Here is a 27,710-nt window from a genome sequence, read left to right on the forward strand (position 1 = left end):
CATCGCGTCCAGAAAATTTGAGAGTGAGTGTGTCGTCTGGGGTATTTGACGCGGCGGGTGTCTGTCCAGCTCGCCTGACACGACAGAGTTAAAGTCCCCTCCCATGACAAGCTGCCCCACAGGTAGGGTAAGTAGTAGAGCACTAAGGTCAGTAAACGTAGTTGACTGCAACCCTGGGGGTACATATATCGAAAGAAGGGTTAGGGTATGCCCTTCCCACGTGCCGGCCACACCCACGTATCGCCCACGGTCGTCTACATAGGAGGATGTGACAGACAGCGGGAATGAGTTTTTAACCATGATACCCACTCCTCTCGAACTAGACGTGAAGCCAGCATGTGCCACCATCGAATAACCCCACCTGCACATCGCTTTGCATTTGTTACCTACAAGATGCGTTTCCTGGAGCAGGACTACGTCCGGGGACAGTCTTTTTATGTGCTGCATAACCACACCCCGCTTAATTTTGTCCCCCAACCCGTTAACGTTCCAACTTAGGATTTTGAATTCCTTGTTGCGTTGCATGCCCATTTGTGTGCCGGCAATGAGTAAACTAGCGATGTAGAGTGAAACACTATGCCATCAAACGTAAAATCATACATATCAATCAAGAAAACAAACAGTCCCTCCCAACGCCCCCCCCCCTCCCTGCTGCCCTGCACTATGGGCTTCAAACTACCCATCAGAACAAAAATGCAGAGTGCCTGTCGCCCACAATAAGGGAAAGGAAAGAAAGCAACAAAAAATTAGAAGAAAATCAGCTACAGGAAGAATGTGAGGGGAGGCTGTAGCAGTTCCCTGATCCTCACTCCCAAGTGTTAATACATCCGAGCCATGATGCAATAGGGTCTACACATGCGAGGTCACGCAATATCATAGCACTGTGCATAGTCCTGCATCCGATCGCCTCGAGGAGCCCTCCCAAGAGGCCCACTCACAACAGGAGACAGCGACTCCACCATCAGCAATCAAATTCCCGCACCCAATCCCCGCATCTCAGCCGTCTGAGGGGCCAGGCCTCCGCGGGTCCCCCCAACCGTCCAGCCAGTCAGAGGCGGCGTCCGGAAGGTCAAAGAAATGGGTTTTCCCTTCCGCCTCCACCCGCAACCGCGCGGGGAAGAGCATGGCGTACTTCAAGTCTCTGGCGCACAGCCGCTTTTTGATCTCTTGAAATGTGCGTCATCGCATCTGCACCCCGCGGGTGAAGTCAGGGAAAAAGGTTATATGTGCGTTGTCAAGTCGAACCGGGGGGGCCACCCTGGAGGCCTGGAGGATGGTGTCTCTGTCTCTGTAATTTAACAGCCGGGCCAATATTGGGCGGGGTGGAGCCTCTGGTTTCGGGCGACCCCCAGGCACCCTATGCACCCTTTCAACAACAAAAAGTTTGGAGAGACCCTTGGGCTAGAGTTTAGTGGAGATTAGGTCTTCAATAAAAAGATCCACGGTCTGTCCCTCCATTTTTTCTGGCACCCCCATGACGCGTATGTTATTGCGCCTCATCCTCCCTTCATAGTCGTCGAGTTTCTCCTCGGTGGATTTGCGGAAGGCCCGCAGCTCAGCAACCTCAGCCTGCAGCTGCGATGTGTCGCCCGCAAGCCCCTCGGTGGTGGTCTCGAGCTGCTGCACTCTCTCCCGATAGTTGGCAAGGTCGGCCCTAATCAGCGTCATTTCGGAGGAGAGAGTATCTATGGACGTTCGGACTCCGGTAATGGCAGCCATAAGGTCCTTCATAGTAGGCTTGGTAGGGTCGTGTGTCGCGCCATGCTGGGCCACATCACCCGGCGTCTTCTTGTCGGGTTGGTCAGTTTTTGTACATGTGTTCCGATGAAGCTTACTTTGCTGGGACGCCCTGGCTCCCTTGGCTCCAGACATCGCGGGGCCGGCGGTTGGTATCCCACAGGTGACAGGTAAGTTCAAAAACAGGGGCAGCACCCGGGCATAACGGTCGTGGCAGGCGCCGCCTCAAGGAGAGTGTTCAGCGCAGGACAGGTTAGGATGGCGGCACAAGACGGCGTCCCCTCACTGTGAATAAGTCGCAAGGATCAAGCGGGGGTCACACAGCTCCCCCCCAACAGAGGAGAGTCAAGTGCGGGGGACGGACATCCCGCGCTGAGTCCCACAAGCCTCACACTCCTCACCGCCACACCTCCGCCGCCGAGTCCTCGCCCCCAGTCGGGGGGGCCAAACCGAGGCGATGCAATGTGCTGCGCCTCACCAAGTTCCAGGGCACCCGTGGATCGGGCCGCAATGGGCCACAACAGTCCCCCCAGTACGGCGCGACCACAGTCACAAGGGCAGCACCGATGAGTCCACAGCTAGTCCCCCGTGGCAGCGCGCACCTCCGCAGCACAGCAATCCAAGGCTCACCTCTCCGCCGCCCAGAATCCAGAAAGCAGCTCCAGTGCGGATGTAGTCCCCCACCGTGAGGAGTGCAGGTCGGTGGCCTCCTCCCGCGCGGGAGATGCGGCGGGGGGGGAAGGCCTCCGCTCCAGCGGTGCCCCGCGGGACCCCCGGCAGCAAGATCAGGGACCCCACAGAGGCCCCCCAGGTCAGAGGGCGAAGCAGCTCCAAGGGGGGCGGGGAGAATTCCTTCCTCCCGGGACAGCTCCACCGATGCGCCCACAGTTCCAGGAGGGGGGGGGGCTGGGGACAGCGCCGCCGCCCGCTGATGGGTGCGTCTCTCACCCTCCAGAGGAGTCACTCAGCTCGGCTCCCAGGCGATTGCAGCGTCAAGGCAACTTCCGGCGAGTCGCGGCCGTCTACACCTCCAAGCCGCTCCGGCGACCAGGCTCACTCCACTCCCCGGCTGCGCAGGTGTTCCCAGGCCCCAATGCGACGGGGCTCGTAGCTCCGGATCGGAGACAGCTCCGGGGCCCCACGAGGCAGAGGCCGGGTCCGCCAGTCGCAGGGAGTCAGGTAATGGTGCTGGATGGCAGGATATGTGACAGGATTATTGTGTGGGAGGAGGTTATCGGCGGAGCCGAGGCACTACACGGCCATCTTGCCTCGAAGCTAGGCCACGCCCCCTCTCTTCTGTTTTTTGTCGACGGCGTTTCGACCCTCTCTTGATACGGGGTCTCTTCAGGTTTCTGGGGACTGAATAAGGGAAAGAAATTACATTATGGAGGTGGAATGCAAGGTGGTGGTGATTAGGGCTCAATGATTGTGTGTACTATTGCTTACCAGTACAGCACAGGGCATCTATTACAGGAAGGTTCGTAGCAGAAAGGATAATTGCTGTTGGATCTTGGGGAACCGAGGATCAGATCAGCATAATAGCTGAACCTGTAATATTAAGGATGGATTCAATGTAGTACCATATATCGACATATTACAGCCTATATGTTAAATAATTAAAAGGCAGAACTCACTGTTAGATGGTTCTGTTGATTGCGTGGGCATTAAGGGTAGAAGGTAGAAACCCTTGGATGTGGCCTGGTGCAATAATTTCATTGAATGCAGTGCCGGGACGAACTGAAAAAAATTGAAAAAAATGTAATAATAACGTTGTATTAACCACGATAATACTCGGGCCGTGTCAGTCGTGTATTGACACTGCTGCAGCGTTAGAAGTGTCTATGGTCTACTTACTAAAGCGTCGCCGTGGGGACCTCTCAATCGAGCGATGATCCATGAGTGTCGGACCTCGGCTGTGGCATAATATTCAATATACGCGACCGGAAATCAGTTACGTTACCGCACGGTAGTGATGATTTCACCCGGTAACTATGGCCGCCATCTTAGAATGGGCATGATATGATGCCAGCCACTGTAACGGTGGACTAGTGTGCTGCGTATTGTATTCTCCAATTAGTATGGATACCTCTATTACGATCGTGTAATTTCAGAGTCGTGTAAGCGCACTTAAATAGAATTGAATGGATTAAAGATAAAGTTAAAATAAAAATAGTGATAAATGACAGTGACGTATATATACAGTGAATGGTCTGTACCGTATCAAAAGGCAGCGGTCATTATGCAGCAGGGTTGCTAATACATAACTGTTTCCGAGGATATTAGACAAGGCGAGAAAACGCGTTTCCATATGCAATGGAGCAGCGGCCATCTTGTTACATAGATAGGTGTATGAATCCAATAAATGCATATGATGGCATATTAAGGGCAGGGATGTATTGATCTCCTATAGATGATAATGGATAAATGGCAGACTATATAGTCATGTTATCCATCTATATATCGGTTCACTGGTGACTACTTTGGCTATTTAAATAGGGTACAACCTCTTGCCTAACAATTGCCAATGGTCAGATTACCTCGTTCTATCTTCACCGGCATTTTACAAAACGGCGGATAAGCGTGTGTGCGCACAGTAGGCATACGTGCACCCAAAACAAATGTACATATAAAGAAGACGCACGGTGACAATTACATGAATACTGAAATCAAATCAGTAGTAAAAATAAACAAATAAAACACAGAATGACAATTATAAACATTAAATTATCTGTACAGTAAGACGTTACAATTTATGGCATAGTTACTTGAATATTTACTATAAAGAGTCGATTTGTAGCAAATGAAAGCATTACAGTCAGATTATCTTTCCATATCTCATATTTTGTATATACAGTGTTCATAGAGGAGTGCAGACAGGGCCCTGTCTAACTCTAATGTGGGATTCAATGTCTTAATGCAAGCTGATAAATCTACGCCATTCTTCAAGGCTGTTTAACCCTTTTCGAAAAGAACCACATTTATCAATCCATTTACACTCCAGAGTTTGTAAAATGAGTGAAATGTCTCCGCCTCTAGATGGTAGTGTAGCCTTTTCTGTCACTTGCCATTTCAAGTCATCAGCTGAATGTGCTTTCTCTTTGTAGTGGTCTACTAGGGAAGCACTCTCTACCTGGCATCTGATTCGGCTTCGATGTTGGCCAATGCGTGCTTTTACTGGTTGTGTAGTCTGGCCTATGTATATCCGATCACAGGGGCACCATATGCAATAGATCACATTAGGTGTTGAACAGTTTGTTAAATCGCGGAGTGTAATCTGTTTGTTGCCATGGATAAACAGTTTAGTTTCTAAGGAGAACTTACAGGCTACACAATTTCCACATTTATAGTGTCCTGTCAATGGGGGAAGTGACCAAAGTTCACGTATGGTGCTTTTAGCTTGGATAACACTAGTGTCTGAATGCACCAAATGATCTTTGATATTCTTGCCTTTTTTGAAAGAGAACATCGGTAGTTCTTGACATGAGTTCAATGTATTCAATGTAGGCCAGTGCTTTTTAATGGTTTTCTGTACCTGGGTACTTAAAGGACAAAAGGTGGTGACGCAAACACTGCGTTTGGTGCAGTCTTTTTCGGTTTTCGTGAGTAGTGCTTCACGTGGACTAAACCAGGTCCTCTTCATCGATGTCTTGACTAATCTTTAAGGATATCCCCTTTCGCGTAGTCTGTTGCTTAGTATATTGGCTTCTCTGAGGAAGTCTTCCTTCTCCGTACAGCTGCGTCCCATCCTTAAGAATTGGTCATATGGTAGACCGTCCTTCAGTGCCCTAGGATGGAAGCTGTTGTATTGTAAGAGCGTGTTTCTGTCTGTAGGTTTGCGATATAGTGTTACATTCAGATGGTTGTTACAGCATCTAATTTTTAGGTCTAAGAACGGGACCATTTGCTTGTCTTTGTGGTGTGTGAAGGTCAGTGCTGACTGACAGTCATGTAGGTATACGATGAACCGTTCTAGATTTTCTTCTGTGCCGGTCCAGATGAAGAAGATGTCGTCGATATAGCGTTTCCAGCATCTAATGCTGGTGAAGAATGGGTTGGTTATGTTGTTGATATATTTCTCTTCAAGATCGCCTACGTAGTGATTCGCTAGATTTGGAGCAAAAATAGCCCCCATCGAGGTTCCCGAACATTGTTGGTAGTAGCTGGTGTTGAATCTGAAGTAGTTTTTGGTGAGTGCTATTTCTAACAGCTTGGTTATGAACTCCGTGGGAACTCTAGATGGTGCTGGACGGCAGTTCAAGATGGTTTGGATAACATTTATGCTGTCCATTTGTGGGATATTAGTATATAGTGAATCTATATCCATAGTCACTAGTATCTCTTCCATAGGATTGTATTCCATACCTTCAACTAGATTAATCATGTAAGTGCTATCTCTGACGTAGGTGGGTAAGAGAGGGACATATATTTTAATAAAACTATCGATGTAGTGTCCCAAGGGTTCCAATATAGACCCACATCCGGACAGGATGGGTCTACCTGGTGGATTGGTTGTATCTTTGTGTACCTTGGGTAAGGTATATAGGACAGGGGTCCTAGGATGTCCTTTATTTAAGTAGTCAAATTCTTGTTTGGTCAGGAATCCTTCATCAAGGCCATTGTCTTTGTGGTTGCTTCTATCAACTTTTGGATGTCTGCCAGGGGGTCACGCGGTAATTTCTTGTAATCTTGGGTGTTTTTTATTTGTCTCATTATCTAAGCCTTATACTTGGTTCTTTCTTGTATGACGATCCTTCCACCTTTATCTGCTGGTTTTAGAATGATGTTTTGATTATTTTTCAGAGTAATGAGTGCATTCCGTTCAGGTTTGGTGATGTTGTACGGGGTGAATGGTTTTTGTTCTTTTAGTTTCAAGATGTCTTCCAAGACACCTTTTTTGAAGGCTACAATCTCTGGTGGCATCATACTGTTGGTTGGAATAAAGGTAGATCTGGGTCTCATAAAAGATCTAGGAGTAGGAGGTGGTTCTTCTTGGTTGCTAAAGAACACTGTAAGCCTTAGTGTCCTAAAGAATTTATGTAACTCCGTTTGTAGTTTAAAGAAATCCGTGGTTTCCGTTAAAACATACGATAAGCCTTTACTTAAAAGGGACATTTCATCGTTATTCATTACATGTGTAGATAAATTGAAGACAGGGATTGTGCCATCTGGGTTACAGTTGTCAGTGTTAGTAAGAGGGTCCATGTGGCCAATCAGGTGTCTGGAGGTGTCAACGTTACTGTCCTTAGAGATATGTCTATTTAGCCTGGTAGCTTCCGTCCCTTTGGCTCCATTGTTATCAGGATAGATATAATCTGTAGATCTTCCGTCTTCTGTTGTCATCATTGGCCATCTGGTCCCCAGGTGTATTATTGGCGGCGCGTTTGTCTTTCTCCTGCAAACTGGTGCCATACTCTCCTTTGGTTCCGGTTGGTCCCTCTGCCCCTCTGAGGTTGTCCTAAAAAAGGCTGTTGCTGCTTTTTTTTAAGTCCACTTGTGCCTTCACCTCCGTCGTCAGATGACTCGGAACCTGCTGATGAATCTGAGAAACCAATAAGGTTGTTATTCTTATATCGGCCCCAGGTAACACTTTTCTTGTATTGCTGAGGTTGGGCGTAGAATTCCTCTTTAAGATATGGAAAGGCTTTTTCTTTGCTGTAAGCGGTGATATCCTTCTGTACTTTATCTGCCTTTTTCTTCAGTTCAAAGGAATTGAACTCCTGTATTGTTTTATCTAATTTCTCAAGAGCCAGTTTTGATTCTTCAATATTATCACACCCAAAGAGCTCTTTTTCGAGGTTCTCTATTTCAATTAATTCTCGTTTGCTATGTTCTAAAGCGGTTTCTTTGCCCAAGACCATCCAGTGTCTTGAGCACGTAGTGGATATATGTGAGAAACCTCCTTTGAAATTTTTATCTTCTCTGAAGATCCCGGGTACGTTCCTCAATATTAGGCCTTGGGGGATGATATTGACTTTTAAGTACTCTGTCAGCATTCGGGTGTGTAGCTCCGTGCGGACATGTTTTTTCTTTGCACGTTCTAGCTTGTCTAAAAGGACTAGTCTAGGATTAGTGCTTACTGAATGTGTAGTTGAGGAAAAAAGAGAGAGGCCACTTATCACTCTAGCAATATACTCTTCTGTGTTTAGTGGTGCCTCTCTGTCTGACATAATATGTACTGTCAACTCGTAAAAATCAGAGGTCAATGACCGTATATTATTTTTGGACAAAACACAACAATTTAAACAATCATTGAGCCCTAATCACCACCACCTTGCATTCCACCTCCATAATGTAATTTCTTTCCCTTGTCCTGAAGACACCCCGTATCAAGAGAGGGTCGAAACGCTGTTGACAAAAAAACAGAAGAGAGAGCCTAAAATAATTTATTCCCTATTGTGTACAGCTCTCCTTTTGATGTTTTTTCCAATAACCAATTCCCCACTTTTTCACTTGTTTTCACTTAATGCTCACTAAGTCAGGTTATGGTCACTCCACTGGGACTCACATATCACTCACATTGCGCTATTATATGCATAACTTCCAAATTCTTTTTGTATAATGCAATACATTTGTAGTATAAGCTGTGAATGCAAAATAAATGCCACTTACTTCGGCTGAAGTAAGTAAAGAATTGATTTATTGCTGTGATGGGCTTTCTTAGACACTATTTATGGTAAAGCGTACCTGGACCTATCTAAAGGTTGTATTGGATATTAATAGTGTGAATCAAATTGAGTTTGCGCAAATAATTTTATTTTGCATATCAAAAAATTATTTAATGAAATGAGTTCCTTGTGAACACTTGTTTTTCTGGCATTGGAAATTGGAAAAAGGCAGTCCAGGATTCCATTGCTGCAAATGAGGAGCTGCATGGGCAGAATTAATAAGATGAAGACCTGGATCAAGCCCTTTCCTAGCTTCTGATAGGTCTGGAAGCTTCACTCCCAACAGAAGCTGGTAAAGGGCTTGGGACCGCACCCCTGCTGTTATGACTGAATGCTGATTGGACAGAGACTGTCATTCATGAGCTCCCTGACAACCTCATTTTAGCAGATATGCTGTGCTGCCTTAGCTGTCTCCTAAATTCTACGGTTGGTGCCTGTGTGACGTAACATAGATGAATTATGCCCTTAAAAATGTCCAATACACACATCCATTTGTAGAGTGTAGTGTCCTTGAATGACACTCTGCCTCTGTTGATGGATCATGGTTGAACTTGTACTCTTAGACCCTCTTCCTCCTCCTGTCATAATGAGCTGCAGATTGCTGAGCTGTGCAATGGCAATGTTTATTTATACACTACATAAGGAGGTATATGGCAGGGTCATATGCTTCCTGTTCAGTCATTAGCCAAAACAAACCATTAGTTAACAAACAGTACATTAGACAGACGGATCTTAACATACTATACCATAACATTACATAACATAGCATAACATTTCCAGATAGATTTCATGCAACATTGTCAGCTGGAGAATATTGTTTCAAATGCTGAGAAATGGTCAACAGCATCTTATCTCAACAAAAAATGCTCAATTGCAGTAATGCAAACACCAACCCTGCTTAAAAAAACATAACGCAAGATCATCTTTGTAAAATATTGCTTTATTTTATTAAAACAGGCGTTAAAGAATAAATAGGTATTAATTATAAAGGTGAAAGAGCATAAGACTAAGGCGCTACAAATTCATTTACATGCTTGGTTCGGACAGCCACCAAAACTATTCATGTTTGATGGGAAAATGCAGTCTATATAATAAGTGCCATTGCAAAAACATACACATATGTACAGGTCAACGGAGTATACACAAAATACATACACAGATTTATAAACAGTAAGAACCTGATTTAGAGTTCAGTGGATGGTTTATTCCGCCGTAGTGTGACGGATATCTCGTTCGCCGAATTACAAGTGCCATTGAATATAATGCACTCGTACAATGGCAGATAGAATTTTGTGACGGAGTAACCTGTCTGTCGAAGTCTAAATCAGGCCCTACATGTCTTCCCAGTTTGTGCTGAGAAGTCCTACTTGAAAAAGTAGATAAAGGCACATCATCCTAGTGCACAGAAAAAAACAGCATTGCTGAAAATAGCGAAAAATTCACAGCTGGCAAAAAGAAGAAGATGTATGCAGAAAGGCAGAAATCTACAACTTGGAATGTTCTCATTTTTTGTCAGTAGCCTTACAAAAATACCACTTTTTTAGAAGGCAAAACTAAACACAATCACTTCGTATAGACATTGCTTTTGAAAGCGCAGAAGGCACACATTCACTCTTCTTAGAAAATATAGTTTTTTTATAGCATATGTATTTCACAGAAGTATAAATATAACCTAATGCATATGCTTTTTTTGTTTCTAGAAAATATTTTACAAAGGTTTACAAAACGATTTTTTATTTACATTAACAACCAAGATCTGAAAAGAGCTTATGGTAAGTACAATACATATATACAAATGAGCTGTTGTGTCAGAGACGTTTTCTTCTTGTAATCAAATCAGTATTTAATTGGTGGAGTGTATTAATTACTATTTAGGGTCTCACGCTAATGGGGCTGCTTATGGGAGTTACTAGCCACATCAGGATTACCTGATCTTTAGGAATACTATGGTACAAGATTTTTGTCACCCAGACACCTCACCTAGAAAAATATGTGGGAATTGGTGTGGAAACCCCAATTCCAGCCTATTACCCCAAATCTTATGAACAGAGATTATTAGACCCCTTATGGAACTACCAATAACCATGGCGTCGACAGCTCTGGAGGCGTAATTGAGCCAGTCTTGTAATGAGCCCCTTAATGTTTTGCATTCATCTGCACCAATTACCCTCCACCAACCAACCCTTATATAGTGCATATATTTTAAAGTACAAATCCTAGTACTGTATAATATGTTTGATAAAGAAAGGCAAATCTTTAGTTTCAAACTTTTGGTTAAAAAATATGAAAGGAAAGTATTGTTGAGACCACATGAGTCTCTGCAACATGCTTCTCTGCCAGCTTTAGACTATTCACCTTTGGCAGTATTGTGGCTGTATTATTTGGGCTCAGCAATAAGGATTGTCTTACTGGACAGATGTGAAATGGAAGGGAAGTATTATGAGAGCATGTGAAATGTTTGTATGTTATACATGAGACCCTTATTTTTTAAGTCAGCCCTTGCTGGTGCATATCATTTCACACTTATGTGCGGTGGTGAGGAAGGATAGATAATAAACATATTGATGAAGAGAAATAAATCCTGGTTCAACGAAAAAGGAGCAGTCGAGCCGACTTACACCCAATGCATGTTTAGCCAGAGTTATCTTCATCAGTGAGGTGCAGCATAAGCGCCTTGAGAGACCCATGTCTGGGTATACACGTCCCACTTAGGGAGACTCATTGAGACCATGGACATCATTTAGAGATCGCTAGGGGTCGCAGCTGCCCCTGGAACTGCCTTTGTGACCCCTGGCCTCAGAGGTGGCAAAATCAGTGCCTGGAACACAGGGGCAGCTCATTCTAATGGACGTCATTAGGTGGTCTATTTTCCTGGTTTACTGTTAAATTTCTATTACACAAATAGTGAATAATATTATTTACTAATCGTGTTAAAAAAATTGAGTATAATTAGCTGGAATATGACCCTATCTAACAGGTACGGTAAGTAAAAAATGCTTTTAAATGTATGTTGTAAGAATGCTTATAGGTGAGTATGTTTAGCTGAGAGTGCGTGAATGTGTGTGTATGTTTAAGCATGTGTGTGTGTGAGTCAAAGTAAAGGTCAAATGGTGTGTGATGTCACTTCCGCTACCCCAAGCCTTTTGGTGAATTGATGCCCATGATTGAGACAGCCTAAAAGTGATTTGCTGAAAGTTTTGACTCAGCTTTACCAACTGGGATAAATCCTTTGGAAAGCTGGAGAGCATTAATTTCCATCATGGCCTAGATACTTGAGCTGAACTCTCATGTTTGGGTTTGGACCACAATTAATTAATTTACGTTATGTTATCTTGTCTTTAGTCTGCCCCTGCTTCTGATGTAACCTGAAAGCAATAATGACTTGTCAGGCCAACTGCAAGCCAAAGGACATATTTGTGGTTAGAGGGTGCATCAGTGAAAGGTGTCCTATGTGGGAAGAGTTGGGTATGGGGTATAATGTCCGGTAATGTGCTCTGATTGTGTCGCATCAGACTTCACATAAAGACTAGGCTTTCAGGTGCTGCAGAAATGTGTATTCAAATTTGTAGGTAGCACAGCTGTGAATGAAAAATAATAACACTAAAAGATAGACTGAATGTTGATGACTATGAGATTCAATACCAGAGGGTGGACAGTTGTTTGGTTGGTTTCTCATTACAGGGAGCTAAAACTATTGTGTATAGTGCATCCGAGAGCAATCTCACATGTGTATAATCTATTCAAGCATTTACATCCCCCAGTTATTTACTTGTATAACCGATAAAAGTTGCATAAGATTAGACATAGCAATGGATCTGTGTTCATTTGATGAAATTGGTGTAAATTAGCCAGAGTGTACTATACTGATTTAAGCCCAAGACTGCAAGAGTGAGACAGGGTGACAGGATGTGTGCAATGGTGGAAGAAAGAGGCATGTGATGGAATCAAGATTATACATCCTTGGTATTCAGCAGCTCCTGTATTCTGCAGCTCCAGCAGTGACAATTTTAAAATACGTTGCCCTCCTGCACATTATTTTGTGTTACAAATAAAGTACAGACTAACAGATGTAGTTATCCATCAGCAAGCTCAGCCTCCATGCCATTGTGTTCTTTTGGACTGCAGATATGAAACATAAATCCTTGGGATCTTTACTGAAGGGGAAAGTATTAAAAGGGGATGCTGGCCACATTTACAAATACATTTATACCACGCACTCATGCAAACAAATAATAGGAGATCTAACAAGAAGCAGAATGTATAAGACAGGTTACACTAAAACATATAATGGTAAGACTGGTACAGATTAAATTGAGACAATTTCAAATGTTCAAATGTAAAAAATAGTAGGAAAAAATAATATCTCAAATAAAAACTGAAAGGTAGTCCAAAATACTTAACATTGTCCAGGAGGTCTGGAGGGGCACACACAGATTTTGAAGACCAACAGACAGAGTCTATGTGGATAAGGATTTCAGCTCAAAATGACATTTTGTCTTAGTGTCATGTATTGCATTTAGGTGAAGTTCAATACACTAGACTATCCAGAGTTTTGGAAGCTAATGGAACTATATAAATCAGTCACTAATTCCTTCTGGTCATTATGACAGGAGCCCATGCACTCTTAACTCTGTAGTCCCACCCACCCCTAAAATTGCATAGGCATGTCACACTTTGTCCACCAACAAGCGATTCAGCCAGTTATAAAATCATAGTGGATCCATATAATGGCTCAGGGCGATTTCCACCCTTTCTATGAACAGCGATGCACAGTTTGAGTTCTTTGGTCTAGACCCAGAGGCCAGTGGCTTAACGAAACTTGAGGGGGCCCCCTTGCAAAGTTCACAGAGGGGGACCTCAACGCTCCGGACCCAGGCATGAGCTTTTAGGCCAGGGGCCCCACTGCCCGTGCACAGGGCCGGAGGGGATCCCCTGGAGCTTGGGTGCCCGCGCAGTGCGGGGGCTATCCTTACACCACTGGCAGCAGTCCACTGCTTTTACAATAGGATTCTAGTACTTCATGAATATCCACTCTATCAAGCTGTGATCAGCCATACTACAGTCATTTAAGAGCCTGTGTTTTCTTGTTGATCTAAATGTTGATTGTCCTGACTGTACCGCAATGGTTAAGGGATGGATGTCCCGTCCACCATATTACAAGTGTATGGTAGCCTATGATACTAGTGGTATCGTAGACTGGGTATATGTCTCACTTAGGAGTAGCTCATCCGCCAAACTCCAAAAAAGGCCTACGTTTGTGACATTTATTTTGGTATATTTTTAATTTATTTTATTAATCTTATTAGGGATATTTGTAAAGCAACAGAGCAACAAACTTTCCATGGCATGAACTATGTGTCACATATGTGAGGATGGAAGAGATAAGCATGAGGGAACTTAACCTGCAGATATGGAAGAGAGGAGGAAGAGAGTCAAAAGTGAAGACAAGGTGGCAATCTTATGAGTCAATAGCGAAGACAAGGTAGCACCATAAAATTGCTGCTTTGTCTCGTCTTATATAAAGTCAGGCCCTGTGCTTTTGATCTAACAGTATGACTAATTGCTGAAAATTGTTTTCTTCAGGAGTAGCATATTTTCCATGCCCATATGAGAATTGAAAATAAGTCATGTAAGTAATTCATGCATACAGAAAAGAGATCATCATAAGTTTTCATTCATCCCTTCAAAAAATGCTGTAAAGGCTTTTATTGCATATGGCTATTAATCGACAAATTACACTTTTCAACGTAATCAGTGACACAAAAGCAAGACGCTTAGCAGTGTGTAATTGGACCTTAAATCAGTGCATATCAGGGAATGGGTTACGATGTTCTAGCATGCTGCCAGTATTTAGTGCTATTTTCTATATTATGGAGCGTGCTATTTTGCTCTATTTTTTTTTTAAGTAGTCTGTTTTTTTGCAAAAGCAAAAATCTAAGTTTCATATAAAATATTCGTATTTTGGCTACGTTGAAAAAATAAGAACATTGATTTTTGTTTTCGCAAAACATGACTGAAAGCTTAGAAAATGCATGGACTAAAATAACAGACCCTTATAATATGTAGTTTGGGACTAACTGGTCCTCCTTTCAAAATTAGTACCACATGAGCACGTTATATCATTTTTCTTTTGAAGAGTTAAGGACCAATATAGATGTAGGCGTCAATATAGATTCTTTTGTCAGTGGATGCAGTACATGTCTTTGGTGGGATATTTGCCTTCGCAATTATTGATACCACTATTAATACTGCTGTGTTGTAGCACGCCTCATCCCAGCACTGACAAATTTACTGCATTTGCCAGGAATAAGAGGATTTTTTCATTATGGAGATCCATACATCAGGCCCTACACTATTTGATCTGAGATTCTGATTGCTTCAGGTCTCTGACGAGCCTCCTGGGAAGCAGGTCGGCAGGCTGACGTACCAGCTTCATGGGCCTTGCCTCCTCCCCGCCATGCCTCTAAATTGGCTTGGTGCGACTGCCATGGCGAGATGAGGCTAGTGTGTCATTCCCCAATGTCTAAGTATTACTGGGAAGCTGCAACTGTCACAGATTGTCAGCAGCTTCTTTGTGAATTCCAGAAAATGTGGTAATTTACTAAAACCTTAGGAGTAAACCTATATATGTAAACTTTACGCTTTGCTTTTAAAAGAAAAAAACACAACAATTGGGCTGTGAGTGGGTCTTTCCCCACCATAAATGCCAAACTCTTTGTCACACTAATTGACTTTGCTTTGATACCTTATCATATCCATCATAGTGTCTTCAGGAGAACAATAACACTGGCCTACAGCAGTGTTACTGGCATATAATGATTGAAATTGTTGCTTCCATGTGGCCAGAAGTGACTACTTACATTTTAGAAGTGATGCTGATGTGCCAAGTATGACAGCACAAAACCTCGTGCAACTTATGCACCCTTAATCTATTTCATAATCATCAGTATTGCTTATAGTTCCTATTTTGTCATAACTATAAAACAACAGAATATATATGCTTGAGGGAGGTTGACTGATTAATTTTACCTGATGTTTAGGGTGCAAGTAAAATGAAGCAGCAATGTCCTGCGATACTTTGCATGGGCAATATGATTTTAATGTTTCCAAATTCAGCTGTAGCCGAATTTGCTTCTTGTGTGATACACTTCATAAGATTATCAGACATACCACATGTAGAGTAGGCACTTGTGATTGCAGTTTGTTTGGGTTTAAAACCCTATCTTGACTCACCATATACTCCACGGCCTCTAAGCCTTCTAGTGTTTAACTTCTATAGAACTTGATATTACCATTTTTTTTAATGCCATAAACATACTGGCAAAGTGCTACAAAACCACTTTCTTGCTTTATCTATTTTTCAGATGGCGCAATTGTAGCAAGCCATGTCACATTAATAGATTTTTTGGCAATGTCCATGAGTTTCATTAAGTTCTCTGTCTACAGCATGGTGTTTTGTGTGTGCTTGCCTGTATAGCCACACACCCTCTCGGGTCCTCCACCTGCTTATGGCACCTGCCAGGGAGAGCAAGTTTCAAAATCCCTAGATGCTTAAGGCTATAATCTCAGCCTGTGATTAGTGCAGTGTTGTCCTAGTGTCAGTCGTCACAGGCTACACGAACTCTCCAACTAACGCCTCCAAGGAAAAAGCTCTGTATCTCCATAAAATGAATGCCTTGGATATTCTACACCAATGCACAGCCTTTCTTATCTAGCTGCTTACAGTACACACAAGATGGGAGACACACATAACAGGTGAGATCCCTTTAGGTGTGCAATGCAGAAAGACAAAATTGCACCAGATGTTAGGAGGGATTTCCCAAGATTTCATCAAGATTGATATCTTTCATCCAGTCATCACTGCCAGGGCCAGTCTTAAGGAGGGAGTCAATGAAGTCAGCGTGATTGTTGAGTGCAGACCCAAGACCATCATTTTGTTGATTTAGAAAGTCAAATCCCATGTCACTTCCATTATCATTTCCAGAGAAGGCCCTAGAGGTTTGATTGGTGGTTGTGAAACTGTTTGATGGTTCAGTTGAGGGTGGGTTTACCCCAGGTCCTGGTTGATTCATATTAGAAAGGGTGTGGGGTCGTAACTGATTAGGCCTGAGCGGATCTACTCTTAAAGACCCCAATGCTTGACCACTTAATGCTGGGCTCATTTGGTTTACAGGTCTCATTTGCACTCCGGGTGCCATTTGGTTGGGAGGTGCCATGGCTCGCTGAGGAAAATGCTGGTTGCCGATCGAGGGCTGAAGAGGCTGGTTAGCAAATGGTGAGCTGGCACAAAATGGAATGCCAGGTGCTTTCAATGAATTCTGTTTTGCAACTGCTTCTTGTGAGGCCCAGGTCTGTTGTGTTGCACTTGAATTAATCAATACATTTACACCCCTTTGTCCATGCATATTGGTTGCTCCATGATCCATGGCTTGTTTCACTTGCTGGGAGGAGACCCCATATCCAGTGCCGTATGATGCTAGTCCATTCCCTTGACTGAGTGCTCCTTGGCGGGATGCCATGGAGTTTGTTTGACTAGGTCCAATTTGGGTTTGAGTGGTTTGCTGTTGAATTTGGTTACTGCCCGAATTTACTGTATATAAACTTGGCTGGTTACAGGAAATATTACTGTACACTCCCATATTTCGTACTCCTGGAAGAGAAGACATTCTTGGTGCATGACTAGTATTTAGAAGGTCAGACGTCTGTGACAACATGTTGGACGATGAGACAGGACTCGATAAAGGTTGACTGGAGTTCTGGTTCAAACTTAATGATCCACCTAAAATCAGAAGAAAATATTATTAATTGATTCTTAGTAGAAATATTGCATTTTATTCTATTTGTATCTACAACACATACAGACTGATCTGTCACACCAATGATCTTGCATGAATATCAATGCGTACAACTTTAAGTGGATTGGTGTAATTGTATAATATTCATAACGGTTGATGTTTATTCTTTTAATTCATTTTTTTTCGTGTAATATTTCTTCTTTTAGGACAATTAAGATAATCTGTAATTTTGTTGTAGCTGTAGTTTGTAGATACTCACTGACGAAACAAATACATATTACTTTTGAAATACAAATTCTGCATTTAATAATTCAATGTATTACATTTTTGGTTAAACCTTTATAATGTATGTACTCAGTATAATACTGCAAAATGTTACAATTCTGCTTTTTCTGTGAATTTCTTTTTCCTGGAGGATCTGTTGAGTCTTTTCAATCGTTTGCTTTATTGGGTGTGTGAACCTACTCTTCCTTTCAGTGCCATGTGCTATGCAAGTCATTTTACTATTTCTATGAACCCCGCACAGTCACACGTGCAGGATTTCAAGCACTTGGTGGACTGTCCTAATTCCTATACCAATCAACTACGTCTCCATTAGTAGACAGACGTATATGCATCTTTTTCTATAAATATACAGCAAAACTACTTAGCACTGTTAGTAGTTATAGTACTTTTGTGACCAATACACCTATTTGTTTCAATTGGTTTACTAGAAATCAAAGGAAATTAAAGCATGGCATGCATTTCCTTCAATCAACCTTAGTGGAAAATATAAATGCTTAACACACTTTAAGTGATAAAATAAAACCAATTTGATAAAACAAATCAAAAGATAGATTGACAGGCTCTCTTGTTCTCTTTCAAAACCCTTTGCTTAAAGACATCCCATTTATTCACAGCTTCTTCTTTGTGATTCTATATATTATCTCCTAACTCTTCTTTGTGACACACATGGGATTGGACGTTTTCAGATGTTCACTTCTACATTGCCACCATAGGGAGGCAAAAGATGTGATGAGAATTTGTTAAGGAAGGTCTTCATTAAAAATTCATGTGTCCACCATCTGACCAAACTCTTCTCAGAGGAGTGTTACAGCAACAGTCCATGTATGTTTTTTTCATTTTCGTGATATTCTTCAGCATGAACATTATTCACAGTGCTAACCTTTATGAACAAAGTACAGGGTCTAGCAAGGAGACCCGTGTAACTGCTTAACAAACTGTGAGGTTGAGCAGATTACGTTATTGGACTTTTCCTTCAATGTGAATCCTTCTACTAAATCAAGTTTTGGCAAAGCCAGTAGTTCTCACCCATGCAAAAGCTATTGGCTTTGCCAATGTGTTTTAGCCATGTTGTACACCAGTGTGGCTCCTGTTCAGCATGGCTAAAATTTAGTGATGTAGGGGAGAGTGGTCTGGAGTGGATTTGTGACAGTGGCGTACAGTGGAGTGGTGTAGAGTAGAGTGGACTAGGTAAGAGTGCATTGGCGTACAGTGTTGCAGAGTATTGTGGCATAGATTTCAGCTGTGTACAATGCAGCATCATAGAATACAGTAGCGTAGATTAGAGTGTTGCACAGTAGAGTGCAGTGGCATACTGTGCAGTGGTACAGAGTAGAGTAGCATGGCATACAGTATCATCGCGTACAGTGCATTGGTGCAGAGTAGAGTAGAGTGGCGTAGAGTGCAATGGCATAGAGTGCATTGGCGTAGAGTGAAGTGCTGAAGAGTGCAGTGGTGTAGAGGGCAGTGATGCAGAGTAGGGTGGCGTAGAGTGCATTGGTATAGAATGCAGTAGTGCAGTATTGCAGAGTAGAGTGCAGTGGAGTAGAGTAGAGTGGCTTTGAGTACAGTTGTGCAGAGTAGAGTGCAGCAGTGTAGAGTACAGTGGTGCAGTTTTGCAGAGTGCACTGGCATGGAGTGGCGTAAAGTGTAGTGGTTTAGATTAGAGTGGCGTAGAGAGCAGTGGCATAAAATGGAGTGAAGTAAAGTGGCATAGACTGCAGTGGCATAGAGTGCAGTGGTATCGATTAGATTGTTTCAGAGTAGAGTGGAGCTGTGCAGGGTAGAGTGCAGTGGCAGAGAGTAGAGAAGAGTGGCATGGAGAGTAATGGCATAACGTAGTGTAGAGTGCAGTAGTGTAGAGTGCAGTGGAGCAGAGTAGCTTAGAGTGGTTTACAGTGGATTGGCATAGAGTTGAGTGTTACAGGATTGAGTGTATTGGCAATGGAGTGCAGTGTGGCAGAGTGGAGTGGTCTTGACTGGAATTGTGTAGAATGCAGTGGCGAGAAGTGCAGTGATGTAGAGTAGAGTGCAATGGCATAGAGAAGAGTGGTGCAGAGTAGAATAGACAGACGTAGAGTGCAGTGGTGTAGAGTAGCGTGGTGCAGAATGAAGTAGGGGACAGTGGTGCAGAGTGCAGTTGTGTACAGTGGTGTCAAGTGGAGTTGTGCAGAGCAGAATGCAGTGGTGTAGAGTGAAGTATGCATTGTGAGGTAGCACACTGTCATTACAGACAACATATTTACAATTTAAATGGCCATTACATTTGCACAGACATACACTTTTACTACTAAAACTATACAGCGCACAAATGATGATGTGTGGAAATGGCATGATCTAGTGTATTGATTTGTTTTGATAATATTAAAGTATTTCTTTCCAGCACACTTCAGAATTAACACAAACATGCTTCATTCTGATATATTCTGAAATGCTTGTTCATTTAGAGGTTCATTTAAATGTTGTTGTGTGCTAGAAAAAAAACCTTTCCTACCACCAGTTTTGAGCAAGGTTGTCACATAAATCCTATCACTTTTGAAGTCAGAGAAAGAAAAGTAAACACCAAGCTCCCTCAGAAGACAAAGATTGTCATTTGACCTCTGTCTTTGAATGCACAGCAAATGTGAGAAGATAAGACCAAGATTTACAGGCCTAATTACAGAAAGGAGCACTTGAAGGAAGAATACAAGGAGAGCTGGTGTGAAAAGGCTTTGCTCATTGGGAGGGCAAACTCATGCTGGACAGCCTAAAACAAATACAGCAATCAAACAGAAAGCCATAAAATGTGAGTTACAAACTACAAAGCAAATGGTATGCAACAGGCAGAATGCATTCCCATGTAAGCTTTCTGAACGTCCCCAAGATATCTTTAGCAAACCAGACAGCTGTGCTATCTGGTAGGTTTCGACCTAAAAAAGGCATGCTAATGTCAAAGCTGTGCTGCATTTAATGATGAAGGTTTTCAGGAAAACGTCTCAAGAGTTTAGAATGAACACTAAAATAAATGTAAAAATTGTGACAGACCAGGAAATTTCAAATCTAGCTTGTTCACAAACTTCTCAAGCCTACCATAATATTACAATTGCAATGTAGTTACTCCAATGAGAAATATCAAAGTGAATCCCAACTTCCTAGTTAAAGACTTAGGGCTCTATGGCAAGTTGGGTAGATTTCTACCTGGTATTTAAGGGAGTTACCAATACCTCGGGAGGGCAGGGGGCTCCAAGGAGAGGGTAGTGAGGGTTTGATAAATCCAGAGGGAGGGATGGAATGCTCCAATTTAGGGAACTTTGGAGAATAACGTGGGATTCGATGTTTCTACGCCAAGTCAAGCTTTCCATACCTGCTTTGAGACAGTTGAGCCATTACATGACTCAAATAGCAGGGGCAAAACCTTGTGGTGCAAGCAATACATTAAGTCAAAAGTATTCCCGGTGCAACACTGCATTGTGAAAAGAGCAATCTTGGTACACCAGGTGCCTTCATTAAAGACATGGGGCAGGGCTGCCTTTCACTCTGTCTTTCATTCTGAATTATGTATTATTCAGAATCAACTGTTCCCTATTGGCCCCCATTATTATGAAGCTGCCAATCATGATATTCTGATGTTTTCCTTCAGTAATTACTTTTGCAACTCGCCATATTGCTGTGGTGCCCACTCTACATATACCAAAAGCAGCCTCACTCTGGTACTCCAGATCTACAGTAGATGAGACCATATTAAAACATGCAGGTAATGTCTGTATTCTCCTATACTTCTCAATTTGCCACAAACTACCTCCATCTAACTCATTTACCTTATGGAGCAAAGCGTAATCCCAGTGGTATAAAGAAGGCAAGGGGAGACCTCTGCGAAGTACACAGAGACCCACCCTCATTTTAAAATAAATGCAGCTGGTCAATGATAAAGATAACAGGTGGCTGAGCTCCCCCTCTCGGATCAGGAGTCCCCCCTTCACCCACCTCCTGGACTGTGGGAGGATTCAGGACCCTGTGTTACACTCCTGCTTAATCCACTCTAGGTACTGTCAATCTCTGCATTTCTTTCATTGTTTCAAATTGTGAGTGCTCATCATTACTGAAACACACGGCTTGCAACATTCTGCACTGTATTCTCCCACTTCCAGAAGAAAAGAGTTCACCTGGACACCCCCATGGAGACTCTGTACCATTCAGCCTTCTTTAAACTTTCTATTCATTATTTTTTTGTGCTGTCTGCTGTCATTATTCAGATTGGGTTGCCCATGCTCAGTTGGTATTCAGACTTTGCTATGTTATGCATTGAGCTATATTAGCCTATCTGAAAAAGCCCTGAATATCAATCTTGTGTCTCAGCCAAAGAGCTTCACACAAACGGAAATAAATTCATAACTGTGAGGATGAACCCTTTTTTGAGCGGTGCCTCGAATATCAATGGGATACCTTATCTTATGAGGTGTGAGCTTATAATCCCCTTAAAAGCTCTCCCATAGCTCTACCTGGAACTGACTGGACTCTAGAAACCACGTGCTCGGCTGGCTACCCAGTGAGCACCATTCATCTTTCTCTGTCCATGGCAGTGGCGTAAGGAAAGTTCAAGGGGCCCCCCTACAATATACACAGAGGGGCCCCCACTCCGTATTTATTTCGGAGTGCTCAGGCATAAGTACTGTGCTGAGGGGGCCCCCTGCAGCTCGGGGGCCCCCCCACGGGGCCTGTGTTACGCCCCTGGTCCATGGGCAGGGAATGGGGAGCAGTTGATCATGTCCCACCAATCTAGTAGTTTGTGATCCCCAAGCAGTTCAGTCTGGACTATCCCCCGTGGGCGGGGCCAAGGCCATGCAGTTGGAGCCTCTCTCTGTGGACTAGAAGGCAGCCAGTAGTGATTATCACCAGCTGAGACTAAATAAAGCATTCCACCCATCACTTTTGTGCTGTTGTATGTGCTGCCAGCACAGCTCCAGCGTTGTTTAGGAAGCAGTATTATACCCTAAGTATAGGCAATCTCAGGGAGGGAATCAATGTCATGCCACACACAACATCAGACCTGCCAGGAAGCAGGGGTGGCTCCTCCGCTAAGGTGGAGAAGCGTTGCCCCACTGCCTTTCAGCACAGCAACAAAGGAAAAATAAAATGATAAGAACACGATGTTATTATCATTTTATGGGCCGGGGCTGGCCAAACATTCATGTGCCCTTTGCATGTTCTCCACCCACGCCGCATTACAGTCTGGGTGGAGAACATGCCTAGGCTCCCATTTCCCATCCGAACGACGAAACACTCCGCTCAGACCAATCACAACGCGATTGGCTTAGGGAAGCCTGGATGCTTCCGTTTCCAACAGAAGCCAGGAAGAGGATGGAAGAGAGGCTGCGGCCGGCTAGCCAGCTGGCCAGCAGGTAAGTGATCTTTTTTTATTTATTTTTAAGCCCCCTTTCACCCCCTCCCCACTACTGGTTCGCAGGAGCAGCCATGACTGTCAGGAAGGAGGGACTCAGTGCCTGCCTGTGTAGCTCAAGGAATGGGCTGGAATTCTTCACAAGATCTTGGCCTGAGAAAAAGCCCAATTTGAAAAGACATGCACAAGAAAGAAGACAAGGTACTGGTACCTTATTGGCTTCCAATGTTAGGTGGCTACTGGTATCAGCCGAAACCTTGAGAACACTTCATCTAGAAGGTGTGCATTGCATTCTCTGAGGTCCGCTAGGTGTGCATTGGTGTGAGTAGAATATCTACCATGGGGATTGGCAGTCATGCCTGACGCTTACTGTGGGTATGACAGGGCCGGTACAGCCTTGCTTTCAGGGCTCACACGGACGTTGAGAGATCCGTCCAGGGGAAAGACCTTCTATGGTCACATCTACCTATGTCTGCCACAAACAATATTCTGAGGAGGAAAACACCCTTTTGCAACTCTTTTAGTGATGAAGTCTGAATCCAGTTGCTTCCCCACTGACATTTGGTTGTTGTATCTGCTGCCCTCAAAATTCAGTCTGTTTCCCACTACATAAAATACAGAAACTGTAAGGATGGTAAGTTTCCTTACCTAGAAAGGACGTGAAGGGGAATCCCTTTCATCTTTTCCCTCATTAGAACCCTGTTTTCCCTGGAAAAACTGCCCCCACACTACATCTTTTCCAGGAACATACGGTCATCATTGTTACATCTAATTTCTCTACACTCTTCAACGTTCAGAAACACCGAGGACGTTCCTTGGCAGTGTTGGATTCAAAAAGGTGACTACTCTAGGCCCCAAACTTAGAGCTAAACCCAACTTCCTCAGGATATGAAAAAGTCTGAAATTGAACTTTTCAAGTAATACTTTGCCTGAAATTCCCCGGGTCTGCAATTGAAGAATGTCAGAGTATTCGCATTTCAAATGACTGGACTCTGAAGGCCTGGTCATTCTCATCTGTCATTATTTGTTTAAATTTGTTAGATCACTCTCAAGCTATACTAAAATGTCAATTGATGCTTTACAAAACAACGTTAAATAAATAAATACATAAATAAATAACAAAATTCTTCACTTACTGAGTGCACAACTGTTTACATCACCTATAAATAAATCCACCTTGATCTACATCACTATTTGAAGAATACATTTCAAACCAAGATGCTACTTTTGCTTCTTATTCGATCTCCTGTTAATAAATTCAGGACTTTTGGTGAGTCAATCGCTTGTCAAGCCAAAACAATTTGTAACCTTCTCCCTGAGGAGCTAATATTCAACACAAACCTATGAACTTAACGTATTAATTAGGTTGACAATAAAACATCCATGAGACAAAGTGTATATAACTCTTTAATCTGGCAACTACACTTACCAGAATATTGACTTGTTTGCTGTATGTTAGCTATGTTTCTTCTTTGGTCCTTGTAATCGGGTGGTGGTCTTGTCAAATGTCTATTTAACTGATCTTGTGGAGAAATTTTGTCCTAGAAAAATAAAAAACAAAAACATTTAGTAGGTACATTTTTGCCAGATGTTGGTAGAGAAAAACATACTATGTTCTCAATTTATTGCTTTCAACCATGCAGTTCCACAGAATATCAGTGTTATTTACATGGATGGGGGCGTAATGTTGGGCATTCATATGGAAGACTCGAATTCTGTGGGAAAATGGGTGCATGTGGCAGTCACGTCACTTAGAGGAGAACCATAACCAAGGTTACAAGCGGATTAAAAACGCCACTCAAATTTGAGACCTTAGTGCTCATTTAGGGTTTGGCGGAAGCAGTGCATCAGCCTTAAGCTAGCTGCTATCCAGGTGGCCAAACCACTGTACCCTTGCCTCAATCAGAGATAGGGGAACTGCCTGGTTTCTGCTGACAGAGTCTCAGTTGGCTCTACTGTTAGAAAACTTTAGCTAGTGACCCATCTGCTAAGGACTGGTGGCCTCTTTGCATTAGAAGGCTTGCTCAACATCAATTTGTTTGTGCCCAGCTTTGCTATGCAAAATATGGTGGATCCTGACAGTACAATTATGACAATGTCTGTGACGCGCATGGAAAAAAACTAGCCGCCTCTCAGGGATGTCTCAAGTTTGATTCAGAAAAACTAAAATAATGCCAAGCAGGTCACCATGATGTGGCAGCCCATCCATTGTTACAGTTTTGCCGAAAATGCTGCCATCATCTCGGTGGTAGGATTTTGGACAAAATGCCCCTTCAGGGCAGTTGGGAACTCATAAAACGGCAGGCAGACTGCCATGAGGCTGCTGGATTCAGGACCTCCGCAACTTCATCCGTTTAACTGCTTGTTTGGTAAACTCGCAATGACTCTCTTCGTCTTCATTTTCTAGTGGTGCACGCATTTTAATTTAATTTTCATTAAAAAAAACTGCTGCTTTGAGCACTAGCTAACAAATTACAGAGTTACCGGACCCATTGTGAATTACAAGCGCCACAGTAAACGTGCAGACCTCATACATTTCACCTGGGGTCTCTAGCTGCTGAAAGTAACCAAAATCTTCACATGAAACTATAGGGGGAGATGAGGCATTATTACAGGAGCTACTGATTCACCCAGTAGCCACTCATTTCTCAGGGAACTCAGGGTTTGTGAGGAGAATGGGGTAATTGTTGTCAAAGTGAGGAACTCTGCACAGGTTGTCAAGCTAGATGAATCTGACCGCCGATTTTTCGACGAGGGCTGTGGTTTCAGTGGCATTCCGGTAGGAGCCTCTGTTTTTTGCGAGGAGAAAGTTCAGAAAAAGTTTCTAAATGTCCAGTTTTGTTATTTTTGGACAGGAGGAACAGTCTAGCACCAGCCAAGGCCCCAGGACCTTGGGGACACATCTTGGGGGGTTAGGACTCACTCCAGCAAAGGCCACTTGTAGTGTCCAGGGCAGTTCAAGTTGGAACTGGTCAGCAGGAAAGCAGAAATGTTGCAGAAGATGGCCTCTGGAAACTTGTTGTGTCCCTATAGCTCACACAGAAGGTCAATCAACTGACTCTTGGAGTCACTTCTGGGGTCTAGGGTTCAAGGCAAGGAGGCCCAGCCTTCCTTCAGGACAGTCCTTCTTTCTGGGTCGCCACTGGTCCAGGAGTGTTCAGGTTCTTAGGGTTCCTCTTTTATATCTGGTGCCAGCCTGTGGAGGGGACACCCCTTTGTCTAACCTTAAAACTGGTTTTGGTCAGTTCTTCCCTTTCCCCTGAGTTTGGCTCAAATCTGTCTAGTAAAACAGAGGATGTGGCTGCATTTGTCAGTGACAGGGTAGGCATCTTCTGAAGTCTTAAAGGGGCTGGGTACAGTCCTCAGGTTACCCTTTGACGCTCAGGATGGGGTTGGGTACAACCCTCCTATGAACAAAGGAGAGTTTATAGATTAAAAACTCACATTGAGGAACTCTTTGACGAAATTCCTTGGAATCAGTTAAATTCCATGGGATAATAATAATAGAGGCTAGACAGTGGTTAACCAACAGTGTACACATGACTATGATCACATTGTGAGATGAGTTAACCATAAGGTGAAGAATGAAAAAATGCCAAGAACAAGACACAAAACAAACGTATTGGAGTCACATTCTTTTAGAAAACTGAAAGCATCTTCTTCCAAATAACAATAAGACCCCCACTGTGTTAGCACTGGGCACACGATATAACCACGGCACGTAATAATTTGATTCAAGGAAAAAAACGGGACAACTAGCACTGCAGCACGGATGACCGTGACTACAACTCCCAGCAGTCTTGGTCACACTGATCATATCGCAGTGACATCATATTTGGGCCAAAGAGGTCGCAGGACAACAAGCTACAGAGGTGCATGGGCATCACTAATATAATGGGTGATTCTCAAGGCTACGGCACACAAGCGGAAAGACCGTGACAAAAGTAGGTTAAAATATGACATGGCACCCTTGACGGAGTAAGTAATGAATACGTTTTATAAGGGTACACAGACTGACAAGTGCAATTCTGGTAAATAATGACTCTCATGTTTTATGGTATATTTTTAAATACAGAGTGTGACTACAGGAACATGTCAGTCCCACCTTGCTAACAGAAAGGCAAATAACCAGTAACATTTAGGGTGCGACCTTATTCACTTGTAATGCCAGTGTGCTCACCTTCACAAGTTTTCAGTGCAATACATCATGTGTGACCGTCGCATCTCGTCCACATGTTGTTTGGGGTTGTAAGACGGAACAATGCATGTGGTTACTTCGCATGGCTTAACAACACGCTCATAACCACTTCAGCATCTTTTCCATGCATGCATTTACACACATGCCTTTACAACGAATGTCGTTGTAAAGGCATGATTGGTAAAGGTAAATGAGCGGTAAAGGTTACATCCCTGCCCCCCCACCCTAATCCCTAAAACCTAGCCACAGCTCTTAAAACTACCCCGACCCCAGCTGTTCAAACACCCAGTCCTCCCACCCTGAGCCCTAATACCAGTCCCCATCCCCCAGCCCATAAAACGACCCTGACCCCAGCCCCACGCCCTGAGCCCTAAAACTGGCCCCCAGCCTTAAAAACGACCCCGACCTCCCGCCCTGAGCCCTAAAATCCAGCCCCCAGCCCTGAAAAATACCCCGACCCTCCAGCCTGAGCCCTACAACCCTCCACCAGCCCTGTAAAACTCCGACCCCAGCCCAACCTAAAAAATCTTAAAAACTACTTACCAAGCCGCCGTTCCTTCCTTTGTCATCCGCAGGAAGTCTCAAACACGTCCCATCCCCGCCCACTCGCTCCAATGCTAAACCGCTGACTGCCTTTAACACGCATATCTTTACCG

At 43.4% G+C, this 27,710-nt stretch overlaps 1 protein-coding gene across 1 annotated transcript in view; it reads right to left on the reverse strand.

The window, feature by feature from the left end:
• Nucleotides 1-9,324: 9,324 nt before the first annotated feature.
• The window catches only part of MAML2 (mastermind like transcriptional coactivator 2), a 576,438-nt gene continuing 558,052 nt past the window's right edge, over nucleotides 9,325-27,710 (reverse strand). The window contains exons 4-5 of the mRNA XM_085621429.1: nucleotides 24,286-24,397; nucleotides 9,325-17,181 (exon numbers count right to left, since the gene is read on the reverse strand). Coding sequence (XP_085477555.1) covers nucleotides 16,208-17,181; nucleotides 24,286-24,397 — 1,086 coding nt within the window. The 3' untranslated portion in view covers nucleotides 9,325-16,207. The remainder of the gene's footprint in view (nucleotides 17,182-24,285; nucleotides 24,398-27,710) is intronic.

The sequence above is a fragment of the Triturus cristatus genome, chromosome 8, assembly GCF_964204655.1.
Source record: "Triturus cristatus chromosome 8, aTriCri1.1, whole genome shotgun sequence".
Taxonomy (NCBI): Eukaryota; Metazoa; Chordata; class Amphibia; order Caudata; family Salamandridae; genus Triturus; species Triturus cristatus.